The sequence below is a fragment of the Puma concolor genome, chromosome D1, assembly GCF_028749965.1.
Source record: "Puma concolor isolate L17-30 chromosome D1, mPumCon1.1.hap2, whole genome shotgun sequence".
In the NCBI taxonomy this organism is placed as follows: domain Eukaryota; kingdom Metazoa; phylum Chordata; class Mammalia; order Carnivora; family Felidae; genus Puma; species Puma concolor.
The window spans coordinates 94,445,617-94,459,853 of record NC_141676.1 but is presented as its reverse complement, the minus strand read 5'-3'; the positions used below and the strand labels follow the sequence as shown (position 1 = coordinate 94,459,853).

Here is a 14,237-nt window from a genome sequence, read left to right as displayed (position 1 = left end):
CCTCTAGATCTGGGAGCCAAGATGCTTTGCTCCTTTTTCCTGAGAGGGCCAGAAAATGGAAGATCCAGATTAACAAGAGATCAGATCCCAGAAGATCATCCTCTGTTCTAAGTCAGAGAATCCTAATTGGTCCCCAAGGGCCAGAGTCTACTGGGCAAAATTGTCTTCTCTTCTTCCATCCCCTGGTCCTTGCCCTGCTATGACGAATGGGGTCCCCTCTTACTGGAGAGAGAAGAGGGGGAAAGTAGAGGCACAAATTTGAACTTCAAGTCCACAAAGATTCTGTACTGAAGTCAGGACTCTTTCTTTCCACTGGGGGACCACCATGATAGAATGTGAGTTGGCATTGCAAAAGGCAGAATTAAGGTTGGAGGTGAATTATACTTTTCAGACAAGTTAATATGAAACACTTCTTGGTGCCTGAGTGCAGTAGAAAGGGCCAGCATATGAGTAAAGGTTTCCCTATTAGAAGCCAGAGAACTACAGACCCCTTTCCAAGGCTGGAGTTTAAAGGGAATGGGGCTCGGCAGGGGACAGGCAGGAGCCAGTGGGAAGTGGAACACAGCTCTGGTCCTCTGCACTTCTGTTTAGCTGCTGCCTGCTTGGGAGGCTGTGGGGAATAACCCCGCTGCTGGGCCTGCAAAGATGTCCTCATTGGCCACCCATTTAGATGGCTGCCTGGAGTCCCTCTGGGCTGAGAGAGGAGGGTGGGCAGGAAGGAGCTTCTGCAGGGGGATAAAGCTAGAACTTGGGGAGACAGGACAAGAGATGGGATGCCCCCTAAGGATGAGCTGCCCCAACTTGCAAAAACCAATACTGCTCCACTGGGCAGGCTTTCCAAAGATACAGCCAGGTGCCTCTTCACCTGTGAGTCGTGGGTACACGTCCCCCCCCCCCCCCCCCAGAGCAGGGGCTTCTTTGCAGCTGTGGGTGGTCCCTGGAAAATCATGGGTGGGGTGGGGAAAGAACTCCAAGGGGAGACGTGGAGAGCAGGCGGACAGTCACCGGCGCGCTCCCTTCCAGCCCACCCGGCCCCACCTGGGCTGCCCCACCTGGGCCGAGCAGAGCCCAAGGGTCTGGCTGACAGGAAGGAGAGGCTGACGGAATCACAGTCAATGTGAGTCAGAGCCCTGGCCCTGGTGCCACAGAGTGTGGGGTCAGCCTACAGGCAGGCCCTGCTTTCGCTCTGCACGAGTCCGGAGAGCCGTGCCCCCAGACAGCTAAAGCACATGACCCAATTACCACTTACGCATCACCTTTTAGATGCAGTCTTCAACCTTGTACTTCTGTCGTTTCCTGTTCATTCTTTAATTTTGTTCTTTCCCTTCATAATTGAACCCACAGTCCAGTGAGTCTACGACGGAGACTCAAGACTCGCCTCTTTCAGCACGCTTAATGTTCTCCATGTTTGTCTCAGTGGTATTATGTTTACGAGACCCCTACTTCTTATAACTGGTATCAGCACTTCCAGTTTTCCACCTTCCACTCATTTTTATGAAATAATGAGAGCAAAATGCAATAAAATATTTAAATGGAGGTGCGCACACGCTGCCGTCCAAAGACGACAGGGCTGGCAGAAGCGAACTGCTGTCTAAGTGGAAGCACCTTCCAAAGGCGTGAAGTGCGTGTGCATTAATGGAGGCACAGATGCCCAGATCTGGCATTCGGAGGATGTTTAGGGGCACTGCTAGAATATAATTCGTGGAAATGCAGGGCATGTGAAGGTGAAAGGGCAGCCTGTAGTGGATGGCCCAACTCAAAGTCAGTAGCTTGTTTCCACACTCATCCTTGCCTTTTCTGTACTTCCCCAATTCCCCGGGGGCCTCTCTCCTCCTCTGGGTTTCCCGCCTCCACCCTGGGACTTCTAGGTTCAATGTTCAGAATCTGAAAGTAGACGGGGTGTCACGTTGGGAAACTTCCTCAGCCGCACTAAGCCTCAGTTTCCACGTCCATGAATGAGGACAGCCATCATGCCTATGCCATAAGGTGGCTGGGAAAAAATAAACAAGGTTATGTGCATCAGAAGCTTAGCATAATGCCTGGGGCGTGGGGAAAGCTCAATGCACAGCAGCTGTTATTAATTGCATTTACCATCTCACCCCTATCAAAATTTGCTCCAGGGAAACACACTCATTCTCACTGAGGTGTAAGTGACTGCTGGAACTGGAAGAGCTATCTTTTCCGGATTTGTTTGTTTGTTTTACATTTTAACAGGAAGCCAAAGAAATTAAATTGTAACTGTGTATATATTCAAGCTCCGTGAGGAGATAGAGCTTGTGAAATCTCTATCTCATAAGATTTTTCCCCCCCTAGAGAGGAAAGGCAAGGAAGAGCCATGATCTGGTCCACCAGGGAGCACAGGGTTCAACGGGCAAGATAGGCCATGTGGATGGGAAGCAGATTTTCCATAATATAGAAACACACGTAGTGATCATCCATGCTCTACTTCTCCTTCATGGAAGAGTAGAGTTTTGAGCAAAATTTTGATGAAGGAAAGGACATGAGAGTGTGATACAGAGACCTTGTTGGCAGCTGAGAAGCACAGCAAAAAGCATGGAGGAAAACTCTCATTAGGTGATAGAGAGCATGTCTGTTCGCTGGGGCTTGAGTCTGGTTGGCAAAGCCCAGGAATGCGCTCTCTGCCCAGCATCACTTTTTTGCACATGGCAGGCACTATCCTCCCTTCCCTGGGGCTCCCTTTCCTGACAGATGAGGAACACAGAGCCAGTGGACCTGTCCTTGTTGCCAACAGCAGTGACGCCAAGTTGAGGGAGGCCCCTGGGCATCCTTTCCCCCTTCCCTGAGTGGACCTCCTTGCTCTAGACTCTACCTGGTCTCCCTCCCTTCCATGAGCTGGGGAAGGAAGTATCAGGGATGAGTGGCTTTTCTATGATAAGCTGAGCCAGAGAGCCACTTGCTCCAACAACCCTGACTCTTGACCATTTCTTTCTGGAGGCCATTTAAAAAAAAAAAAAAAAATGGAACCAGGTATCATCCAGCCAGAGGACATGGTATGGTTCTGAGGACCAAAAGGAGCCTGGCTGACCCCGTTAGGATCCTCTGGTTCCAGGAGAATCTGAGAGCATCACAAGGGACAGATGGGATGGGAGTCAGGGTCCATTATCTCTATGGATGCCACCCTCCTCACAGTCCTGTTGCCCCACCCCCCTCCCAGCCCATTCTTGCTTTCCTTCCTCTTTCCAGCTCCCCAGGAGTGCTATCCTCCCTGTGTGCCTGCCTCAGAGAAGAGAAAGATTTATGAGAGGGAGGTAACTGCCTCGCTCCTCCAAGAATCAGAAGCTCTCCTCCCATCTGGGATCCCCAGCATCTGAGCTGCTCCTCTGTCTCTGTTGAGTTGTGAGCCTCAGGGGCCCAGCCTGTGTTGTTTTCTCAGCTCTGTTCCCGAGCAGCGGCTGCCGTCAGCTCTTGACAAATAATAATAAACCTGGGGATCAGGTTTGTCGAGGGGGATTTCGGTCCCTGGGTTCATTTTTAGATTTGTGTGTGTGTGTGTGTGTGTGTGTGTGTGTGTGTGTGTGTGCAGACAAGAGAGCATGTGATGGTGTCTTGGGGGAGCAGCCCAGGGCTCCCAGGTGCCCTGGCAATCCACCCTCCCTATACCTGTGGAAGAGCTGAAGGGCTCTCCTCTGCCCCTGACCATCAGGGCTGCCTGCCTGTGTAAAAGAAAAGAGAAATAATTGAATGAAAGGCCTGTGACTCTCTCCTTTCCCTGTCCCTCCCCACCTCACCCACTCAGGCTATTTGGATGGAGTGGCTGGAAATGTAAAACAGAGGGCAGAATCCCAGCTCTAGGTTTGAGAGTTGCCTGAGTGATGGGTGGGAACTTGGCCACAGGCCCAGGGAGAGAGGCTCATTGACAGAACCTTCACATGGACTCTACCCCATGTGGCAACAGCATGACCCACCCCCCCCCCTCCATTCTTGAGATGTAGCACCAAGGGAGATGTTTCCTGGAAGGGGAGAAACGTTCCAAGTCAGGCATCGCTGCTGGCAAAAGCTGGCCCCAGCCATGGGTGAGTGTGAAATTTAGGACCCCAACATGGTGCCCCTGTGGGGTAGAACAGCACCCACTTTCAGCAGTTTGGAGGTGGCCATTGGAGGTCATTGCTGCCATCCCTGCCTCCAGGCAGGTGAAAGCGCAAACCACTTACCTGTGAGGCACATGCAAAGGCAGTGCTTACCCTTATAACCAGCATGCTTCTCCCCCCACCCCTTTCTGTTTTTTTGTTTTATTTTGTTTAAAGGAACCAAAGGGGGAAAAATTGCCAAGTTGTGAAGTGCTTTAAGAGGAGATGAGAATCTTCATCAAAATGCTAAAAGCTGGAGGGGGAGAGTAATGTGAAAACTCTTGCCTGCTATTTATGGGATTGATTCTCAGATCAAGAAGAAGCAAGCAGTCGGATGAAAGGAATTATTGTTAAAGCTCCTCGGTAGGAAGATCTAATGGACAATTGCTGCTATCAGGGGGAATTAAATTGCTGTTTCAGTTTGTAAAATATATCAGCAGCTTTTTGAAGCCGTGAAAGGTGTGACAGCCCAGGCAGGGAGGAGAGGGGGTTCTGTCACTTTCTGGCCCTGGCGTGGGGAAGCAGGGGGCAGGCAGGAAAGAGGGCTGGAGCAGAGCATGAGCATGAGCTGCTATCCTAACTCTGACCCTGGTCCATGTGTTTGAAGACAAATTGAAAAACAGCTAAACTGGGGGAGTCGAGGGACAAAGCATCAGCCCTGATGTGCCCAGAGTCTGGGCCCTGATGTGCTCAGAACCTCATGTGTCAAAGAGGCATGGCAGGAAGCAATAGGTCAAGATGGGGGCTCATGTCTGGGAAAGCTGGTCAGGGGGTGATGTGGGTCTTTGATTGCCAGCAGCCCCACTCACACCCAGGGCGGAATCGAATCCTCTGCCTTCCATGACCACTGAGCGTCCCATCACTAAACTGAGTGCACAGAGGGATCCAGTGTGGATTAAAACAAAAACAAAAACAAAAACAAAACAAAACCTCTCCTCCTAGAATGGGGTCTCTAGGCTTGGGTCAGTGAGTGCACAAATGACCTGCTGACCCAGCCACACACACGGAAGACATACTGCTATTCAGGATAAAGACCAAACCACAAAATGCTTCAGGAGCGGGGAGTGGAGAGGAGTGGAGGCCCTTGGAAGGAGGACCACAGCCGTCTGGAAGAGACTATACTCCTGGTATAGGGGAGCGGAAGGGTCCCTGCCTTCTCTGATTTCACAGAAGGCTCTTACCCCTTCCAAAGACCATTTGCCCCATGTGGCAGTTAAGGGCTGAAGGAGGAGAGAAAAGTGGGGAGAGAGAGACATTTTCACATCTCCCAGGGAGTCAGAAGCCAGCAGTCCTAGTTAAAGCTCACTCTGGCTTCTGCTCTGTCTCCACTCTGTTCCCTGGAGACCAGCATCATAATAATAGGGCATGACCTGGTACCACCACCCAAGTGGGCTTCCCAGAAAGGTAGCAAATGATAATTAGTTCAAAGAGCTCTGGTGGCTGAGGGGTCTGAGTTGCCTGCTGTCTTGCTGAAGTCACTAGAGAATTCTTTCCTATCGAGGGTCCCACGAACCAAGCAGGAAGCAGAGGGGCACCAGGGAAGTGGCCTTGCTGGCTAGGGCATTCTGCAATGACTTGGGCTCCATGCCAGGTGCAGTATCCCTGGGGACCTGGGTCATGGTGGAGCGGTGGCTCATTCTGGAGCTTCAGCCAGCCATCCTTCAGGACAGTAGTGAGCAGGGGTCTGATCCTGAGTGCAAAGCCTGCTTGGTTCCCCTCCTGCCTGTCTGGCCTTCAGTAACAGAGACACAACTACTTTCCAGTCTCCCACACCCCACTCTGGACCTGCTCTGCTCTTAACACACTGGAGGACTTCCATTTGCCCCCAGCACCCACGGTCAGAAAGACGGGGGCAAAACAACGTCCACCAGGCCACGGCATTCCTGTCGCCTGAATCCTCCGGCCCCTGTGCTACACCCAGTTCCTACAGCACCTGGTCCAGCATTTGGTGGGCTCCTGGGGGGCTGGCCCCTTCCCCTTCATTCCTCAAAGGCCCTTCACTTCTCCCTCGCTTGCAAACAGTGACCTTCTCAACCAGACCTTCTCAGATTTTACAGCTTCACAGCCCACAGGTACATCCTCCCTCCCACCTCTGTCTTCTCCACCATTCCTGCACTGGTCCTGCCCTGTCACTGCCCACCGCTGACTCCATAAACCGGGCACAGTGACCATCGTGCTTCAGATTTCTAGCCCTTCCAGGGTTTTGCAAAGAAATCTGGGGTGTGTGTGTGTGTGTGTGTGTGTGTGTGTGTGTGTGCGCGCGCGCGCCCCTGCATTTCTTTAGATAAATCCACAGAGTCACATGAAATCAGTGACAGGTTGACACCGTTATTTCAAGATTCATCGCTCTGAGTTGCCAGCACAGGAGACCTAGCCAACTCCTTCCCACCAACAACACTTTTTTTCCAAGCATAATTTATAGCAGTGGGGTGAATTTGTTTCCAAAAGATGAATATCACACTATCAGCAACAGCTGCCTCTCATTTTTATTTGTTTTTAAATTTGACTCAAAGTCCAATTCTCTATACACATCCGAAGCTGTAAATCCTAAGGCGACTGATTACATGATTTAGTAAACAGATTATATTATATAATGCAATTAAAGTGGGGCTCCGAGGTGCCACCTACAGGCGGCTCCTGGGAAGGGAGCTGGGCCAGAGACTATCATTTTGGAGGCGGCTCTAGGCTGAAGGAAAATAAACGGGATTGCGCCAGGGTTGAGGCGGCTGCTCCTGAGGGAGAAGTTGCAGCCAGCCAGGTTACTAATGCAGCCTTTTGGTCCCTCCTGCTGAGTTCACTCTGTTATTTCAGCCTCCTGCAAATCTGTCTAGACGTCAGAACCCAGGCCTAGGCAGCCGCTCAGAGGGGCCGGCTTGGGGTGGCGGCTTGGGGTGGCGGAGGAGAAGGGGGGGATTGGGAACCACCTGGGGGCTTCTGGGCAGGGAGTGCTGAGGAGAGCTCCTGGCTCTCTGGCCTCAGGGTTCTCCTCCCTCCCTCTCAAATGGGAAGTGAGGTAGAGAAGGCTCCAGCTTGGCTAGCCTTTGGAATGAAACTACAACCCAACTATTTCCATCCCCTCAACAAAGCTTGTGTTGAGGGCTAATGATGGGCAAAGATTTTCAGACTATTCTGGTGAAACCCCCCAGTTTGCAGTCCGAGAGGGGAAAGAGGCTTGTACTAGCCACAGATAAGTGGCAGAGCTAGATAAGGAATCCAGATCTGTTGACCCTAAGCACAGGCGGGGTCATGGGCAAATTCATGGGAATTTGCAAAAGAAGAAATTGAGGCCCAGGCAGGGGGCAGGACTTCCACAGCCTCTTCGTGTAGCAAGGCAAGGAAAATAATGAAAATACTGCTGGTGTGTGTCAGAGGACAGAGGAGAAGAGCTTCCAGGGGCCCCTCAGCAGTGTGTCTTAGGAAGGAAGGGAGGGAAGAAGGGAAGGAAGGGAGGGAGGGAGGGAGGGGGAGAGAGGGAGGGAAAACCCAGGGTCCATGCTCCCTCCCATCACCCCTCTGCCCTAAACTACAACACTCTTCAGATGAATCAGATTCTGGGGCCTCAAGGATTCTAGCTTCTCCAAAGAACTTTTGTAAGACTGGGCCGCGAATAACTGGGGAGAGGAGCGGGGACTTTCTTCCCTGGACACTAAGAGAGAAACTGGACCAGACGGGGGTGGGGGCCGAGATGGATGAAATAAACAGGACTATCAGAGTCCAGAGGGTAGAAATACATCCACACCATGTCCTGTGCCAAGCACCCACCCAGTCTCCCGTCTGGGGCAATGAGGTGCGACAGTGAGGAGCCAGAGGGAAGCTGGTCCTGTCCCCCCTCCTACCGGATACACTGTAGTCTCAGCTAGGGTCAGAGGGCAAGCACAAATGCTGTTGGGCCAGCTGGCCAGAGAGTTCCCAATTAGACTTTGTTTCTCATCCTTAAGGCCCTGAGCCCCCAACCCCAGCACCCTAGCCCAATTACTGCCGGGCAGCATTAACCCCTTGGTGCCCCAGGCCGTTAATGGAATGTTAATTGGTCTAATGGGTTTCATGTCAACAAGTCCTAATGAGCTCCTTCCTAACGAGCTTGCTATTTTTTTTCTAAGCCTGTTTGTCAACACACTGGAGTTTGGGCTACAGATCCAGGGCCTCACCTTGCAGGGCAGGGGGGAAGCAAGAGTTGAGGAGACAGGGGGAGTGGATGCTCTAGGGCTCCCCATTCCTACTTCCTAAAGGGGTATCTTTTTGTGCCCCCTCAGCCACCCACAACCCATGCAACATGGCCTTCCTCAGCTCCTGAGCTCTGTAAAATGGCAGTGTTAGCTCCTTTTGATAATATCAGTGACACAAATTATTTCTTCTTGGATATCATTGTGGGGTTGAATGTTGCATCAGGGTTCTCCGCCCCCCCCCATTGGCTGTCATATAATAAAGGTTTTCAGCACTAAGAACAATCTTTTGATATGAGCCTCTCTTCGATGGCATATTTCTCTGTGGTAAATCAGTGCTCGGTGTCCTCCATTTTGCAATCTTGGCTGTGCTCCCTCGAGTGCCCTGGTGTCTGGTAACAGAGTGCTGAGGCCTCTGGACAGGGCGGAGCAGCCTCTCCGGCCCACTGACAAATGCTAGAACCCTTTCCAAATCCCCAAAGAAAGTTCAAAAAGTGCCGGGCACCCAGCTATTGCTTAAGGAGCAGCCCGCACCCAGCTGTGGAGTCTCACTGGGTCCAGTTTCAGAACAAGAGAAGTCGGATTCCCATGTTCCTTTCCAGGGTGGTTCCAAATGGTCCCTCAGCCCCCCAAACCAGCGGGGTTTCCCAAGGACCAATGCGGGGAGGGGGGGAGTGCATATGCGTGTGGAGTGGTGTGAAGAAAAGAGCAAGCTTCCCGAGATGGGCGTGGGGTCTCCCCCAGTGTCTTGTTACCAGAGGCTTCTGTGCCTGAGTGAGCACAGAACCAACGAAACTTAAGCCCCTGATGAAAAGGCCTCCTGTTCTCTGGCAGGAGAAGCCCCCAGAGGGCAATGGGTTAGTGGCCTAGTGGCCTGTGGTGACCCCAGAGAGGGGGAGGGGAGGGGCAAAGGCCATCTGGGGCCTCAGAAAATTGTTCTTGTGTCCTCTGGTGAGGCAGGTCTGGCCCCTGCTCACAGCCTGACAGACTCCAGACTGAAAAATCTCCCCTCAGCCTTGGCAGCCGTGGTTGTTTCTGGGTGCAGACCACTTTTCACCATCTCTCCTTGCAAATATTTCTAGGGACAGCAACTCTAACGTGCCCCCACCTCCCATTCATTGGACAGTGAACAAAAGAATGCAGATTAAAGACTCTATTTAGCCCCAATCCTCCTCATTGAGTGTCCTCTGCTTTGCCTTTAACTGACTTTCTCATCCGTGGAATTAGGTTACCCCAAGACCCAAACCTGAGGTTAAAGGGAACTAGTTGCCCCTAAGAGGGGAGAAAACCGCCTAGAGGGAGCTCCCACCCCAGACTCTGCCCCCAGGCTCCCTCTTCTGGGGGCTGCTGGCACTACAGCCCCACAGTGGTTCGCTTTTCCGGGGGCCAAGGATTGGCACTCTTTGGAAGAGGTCCTCGAGGCAGGTCCTGAGGCCCCAACCAAAGTTTCCTCATCTGCCAGAGTTCCAGGAAAGGCTGAGCCTAACACACCCCTGAAATATCCCTATTTCCTTTTGTCCCTCTAGGTCCAAAAGAGAGATTCCACACCCATTTCAGTATCTCAAAAGTCTTAATTCTGGACGTTTCTTCTGACATCACAAGGAGTCTCTATCCTCTTTTTTCCTCGGGAACCCTTTTCACTCTGCTCTTGCCTTCCTTGGATGTTTATTGCCACCCAAAGACCCAGCCATGAAAACAGGCATCGGTTCTCCCAGTCCTGAAAGTGATGGGCTCCTGAGGGCTCATTTCTGAGACTCTGTGAAAATAAAGAATGATCTGGGTGCCGTGTGTGTGTGTGTGTGTGTGTGTGTGTGTGTGTGTGTGTGAGAGAGAGAGAGAGAGAGAGAGAGAGAGAGAGAGAGAGATGGGGAGACCCTGAGTGTTTTTATTGCACAGATATCCCAGTGGCCCGTCATCTGAAGTAAGGCCAGGGTAGGTGAGGTGTGGGTAGCAGTAAGGCCACATGGAATCCCCTGCAGTCACAGAAAAAGTCCTCTCTTCCTACACTGTCTCCTCTGGAACCTCCATTTCATTTTCCTCTTGCCCGCTGGACCATCACCTCCCCGACTGATAACACTCCTCGGAGAGATCTTGCCTCCTGTCATTTATTCAACCACACCTCCTGGCTCAGTCCTTTGCATGTAGTTGACACTTGATAAATAGTCCTTGAATGAGCACCTAAATTTCCAGTGCATTGCGCACTTAAGGTCAAAGCATGCCTGGTGCTTCAGAGACTCAGTTCAGGCCAGGCTTTCTATTTTCTCCTCTTCCTGAAAAATAACCAAAACAACACCCACACATTTTCTCTCTCTCTCTCTCTCCCTCCCTCTCTCTCTCTCTCTCTCTCACACACACACACACACACACACACACACACACACACACCCCACAGGGTCCTGGAGACCAGCCCCCTTCCCTTAGGCAACTCCAAAACACCCTCAAGTTCCCACAGAATTCAGGTATGTGAAGATTTCAGAAGACCTCTAGGACAGGTGTGGGAGGGCATCCGTGGGAAGAGGGTGGGACCCCTGAGGGCCCTCAAGGAGAGGGGAGGAAGGGTCTGAGTCTGTGTCACAAATGTTTCTAGCTCATTAGCACCCTCCAGCCCGGGAGAAGGACAGGTCCCTTGCCCCACAGAGGTTCTTAGGAGTTTCCAGGCCCCACGGTGGACAGGCCTGCATCAGGCAAGTAGCCGCTGCTTTCCAGCGCTAAATATTTCAGGGCATCTACTGTAGCTAAACAGCTTTCCGGGCATTCTGTTTCCTTGGGTGGTATTTCCAGGCTGTCTCCACTTACAGCACTACATTCTAGTTCAAGAAGTAACCTTGAGGGGCGCCTGGGTGGCGCAGTCGGTTAAGCGTCCAACTTCAGCCAGGTCACGATCTCGCGGTCCGTGAGTTCGAGCCCCGCGTCAGGCTCTGGGCTGATGGCTCGGAGCCTGGAGCCTGTTTCCGATTCAGTGTCTCCCTCTCTCTCTGCCCCTCCCCCGTTCATGCCCTGTCTCTCTCTGTCCCAAAAATAAAAAACGTTGAAAAAAAATTAAAAAAAAAAGAAGTAACCCTTGAGGTCCAGCAGGGGCAACTCACTTACTGGTGATGGGAAGGGGGTAGTACAGTGGAGGACACAGGGAACAGGAAACCTGGAGATTTTGGTCCAATCCCCGCTTCACTGCGCGCGCACACACACACACACACACACACACACACACACACACCATTATTCCTCTTGGCCTCTGTCTCCTCCTCTATAAGGAGGGCATGGACTTGGCTCTGACTGCTCTTCTGGCCCCCGATGCCTGTGACGCTATACTGAACCAAGGCTAAGGAGTCTTACTTAATAGAATGTTGCAGAGACATCCATATGTCCATAGTCACAAGCACACACCTAGAAAATTTCGGCAAGTGAAGGGGCGCTCACCCGGGATCTCAGATCTTCCCCTGCCTCTTTCCCTTCCCTGCAGAGCTCCAACGGGTCACCCCCTGCTGCTGGCTCCACTCTCCAGTCAGAGGAGCCGACCTGCGCCCCACCTCTCTCTTCGGCCGCTAGGGGGCGTGGCGAGCACACCTGGGAGGAGTTAGTCCGTGCTCGCAGACCCTGGGGCGGGGAGGTGGGGTGGAAGCGGAAGGGCGTGAGGCCTCCTGCCCATGGGAGCGCAGGTGGCTGCTCCAGAAGCCTGGGGAAGGGACAGCGCCCGTGCCCTGTGGGATACCCGAATGACCGCCAGTGCCCTGTGCTGCCACCGGCCAAGCCCAACCCCTTCCCCCACCTCCGCCAGGACCCAGCTGATGCTGAACAAAGCATGGTTGCGGTTGCACAGGTTGTTTCACGTGCGATTTGAATATCGTTTCTTTCAAGTCAAAATAGCACAGCAAGCCCCTCCCCACCCAGGCCTCTCCCCCTAGTTCTCATTTGTTCCCCTAAGGGCCTCCAGCCTTTGCTGTATATCCTGTCAGTCCAGGTGGCCCAGCCTGAGGAAATGTCGAGCCGGCCGGTCCCCAGGGCTCCCTGCGCTCAGCGTATTAACGGTGCGGCCCCCTTTCTCCTGCCACAGATCCTCGATGTGAATCAATCCCATGATGCAACATGCCTCCCCAGCCCCCGCTCTGACGATGATGGCCACGCAGAATGTCCCTCCCCCACCCTACCAGGACAGCCCGCAGGTGAGTGTCGACTGACCAGATGACGGGGAAGGGGGTGCGGTGGCCTTCCCCCGGGCGGGAAAGAGCTAGGCCTCCCTCAGCTGTATCCTGGCCACTCTGGGTTCTTTCCCCCGCCCCACTCTGGAGAGCCGGCAAACACACACCCCTGGAGGTCATGTCATTGCATCTGACAAAACCAGGTTCAGATCCGACTTGAGTAGCTCTGTCACCAGCATCTGGGACCCTTGTCTGGGGCACCCAGTCATGATCTTGCCCCCACCCCCCACCCTGCTCCCCACTCAGAGCAGATATCAGACAAATGCACGGAACCCCTCCCTCAGATCCAGATGCCGGTGAATCGCTTCTGCGTTTGAGTATCTGGGGAAACTTCTTAGAGGTTCCTTTGCACCAGATCCCCCCTTAACTGGTGACTGGAGCCCTTATCACTGGAGCCCTTCTCTGCCTGCCTATTCCAGGAATCGCCCTTCTGTTCAAGATTCTGTCTGCTTCTTTCTAGAAAAAGGCCAGGACTGTATCTCTACACTCTCCAGCCATTTCCTCCTGGTTCCGTTTCCACCCCCCAGCTCAGACACAGCAGCCCCCAAGTTCTTCTGAGTCTCCATCCTGGTTGCATCTCTTGAGAAGGCGGCATCTTTGTGCTGTCTTCCTGTTGTCTCCTCTCCTCCTTCTAGAGGACTGGCCCAGCTTTTGTGAGTTGGGCTCCCCCAGTCCTTTAGACTGACACTTCAGATCCGTGCTTCCCCTGTGTGCACCTTTCTCCACACATGGTTTTCTGGAGACTCTGAGTTAGTTACGTGCTGGGCTGTCACAGCCTCCATTCTCTGACCCTTACCTTCACTTTCTCCTATTTTCTCTACCTTGGTCCCTCAAGTCAGTATTAGTTCATTTGGTGTTTATTGAGTATCTGTAATATGAAATGTGGCCAGCTAGAACATTCATTCATTCATTCAACAAACAGGCAGTGAGAGCCTACTGTGTGCCAGGCAGTCCTTCTCATGCTTGACCCAGCAGCTGGTCTTTGCTCTGTCTGATGTCCCTTACTCCTTAGCATTTCACACACGGCCGTTTTGAGGGGCCACGTGGAAGATCTGTGCAGTGTGAAAAGGATATTAAGGTGCAGATGCAGGGGGGCAGGCCTTTGCTCACATTAGGTCCTATGACCCTGACACCCCCAGCCTAGTGTGAGCATATAATGGCTGCTCAATCCATCCCTGTCGCCCCCTCTTGCCCCAGGAAATCACCACAGTACAGAATATCCAGCGTGTGGACCGCCACTGACTCCTCTCCCCCTTGAAAATCCAAAAGCACTCGTCGTTCCCAGACCTTTGAGCACACGTCCTTTTGCCCCCATCCCTGTTCTAACATGTCAACGCCGTGCTCCTTCCTGGGCTCTCCCCAGCCTAGCCTCATATGCAGCAAACCCTCTGCCCATGTCATTAGCTTTCCACGAATGACCGTAGGCTCGGACTTGGCATTTACATGGTCCTCTATTTGAAAACTTCCAGGTGTGTGACACTATGTCCAGCCTTCCCCTCCATAGTCAGAATGAAGTACAGGAGGCCTGGGCTGTAGGGACCCAGGCACCTAGGGGTCATAACGGGGGACGAGCCTCATTCTCCCTCAGTGGACACAGACCGCATCCTCTCGTCTGCTCAGGCAGTGTTGGGGATCCCTGGGGCACTGATAAAGGGGCAGGAACTTTGGCTCTGTTTCTTTTGTCGTTGGATACTGCCCTCCTAGCTCCACAGTAGAAATGGGGAGTGGACACGGGGCCACTTCCTGTATTTAGCCAGTGGTGGGTGCAGAGGACTGCGTACACAAGGCTC

The 14,237-nt window shown here is 52.7% G+C and overlaps 1 protein-coding gene across 8 annotated transcripts in view; it reads left to right on the top strand.

The window, feature by feature from the left end:
* Positions 1-14,237, top strand: part of PKNOX2 (PBX/knotted 1 homeobox 2) — a 280,787-nt gene that overhangs the window by 189,526 nt on the left and 77,024 nt on the right. For 6 of the 8 annotated variants that reach the window (XM_086678763.1, XM_086678761.1, XM_086678762.1 and 3 more), the window contains one exon: positions 12,303-12,411. The exons of 1 other annotated variant lie outside the window; for it this stretch is intronic. In XM_086678763.1, the coding sequence (XP_086534889.1) occupies positions 12,325-12,411 (87 nt within the window). In that variant the 5' untranslated portion in view covers positions 12,303-12,324. Of the gene's footprint in view, positions 1-11,936; positions 12,069-12,302; positions 12,412-14,237 lie in introns of those variants that run through there. One more of the 8 variants, XM_025928384.2, reaches the window with a different exon arrangement.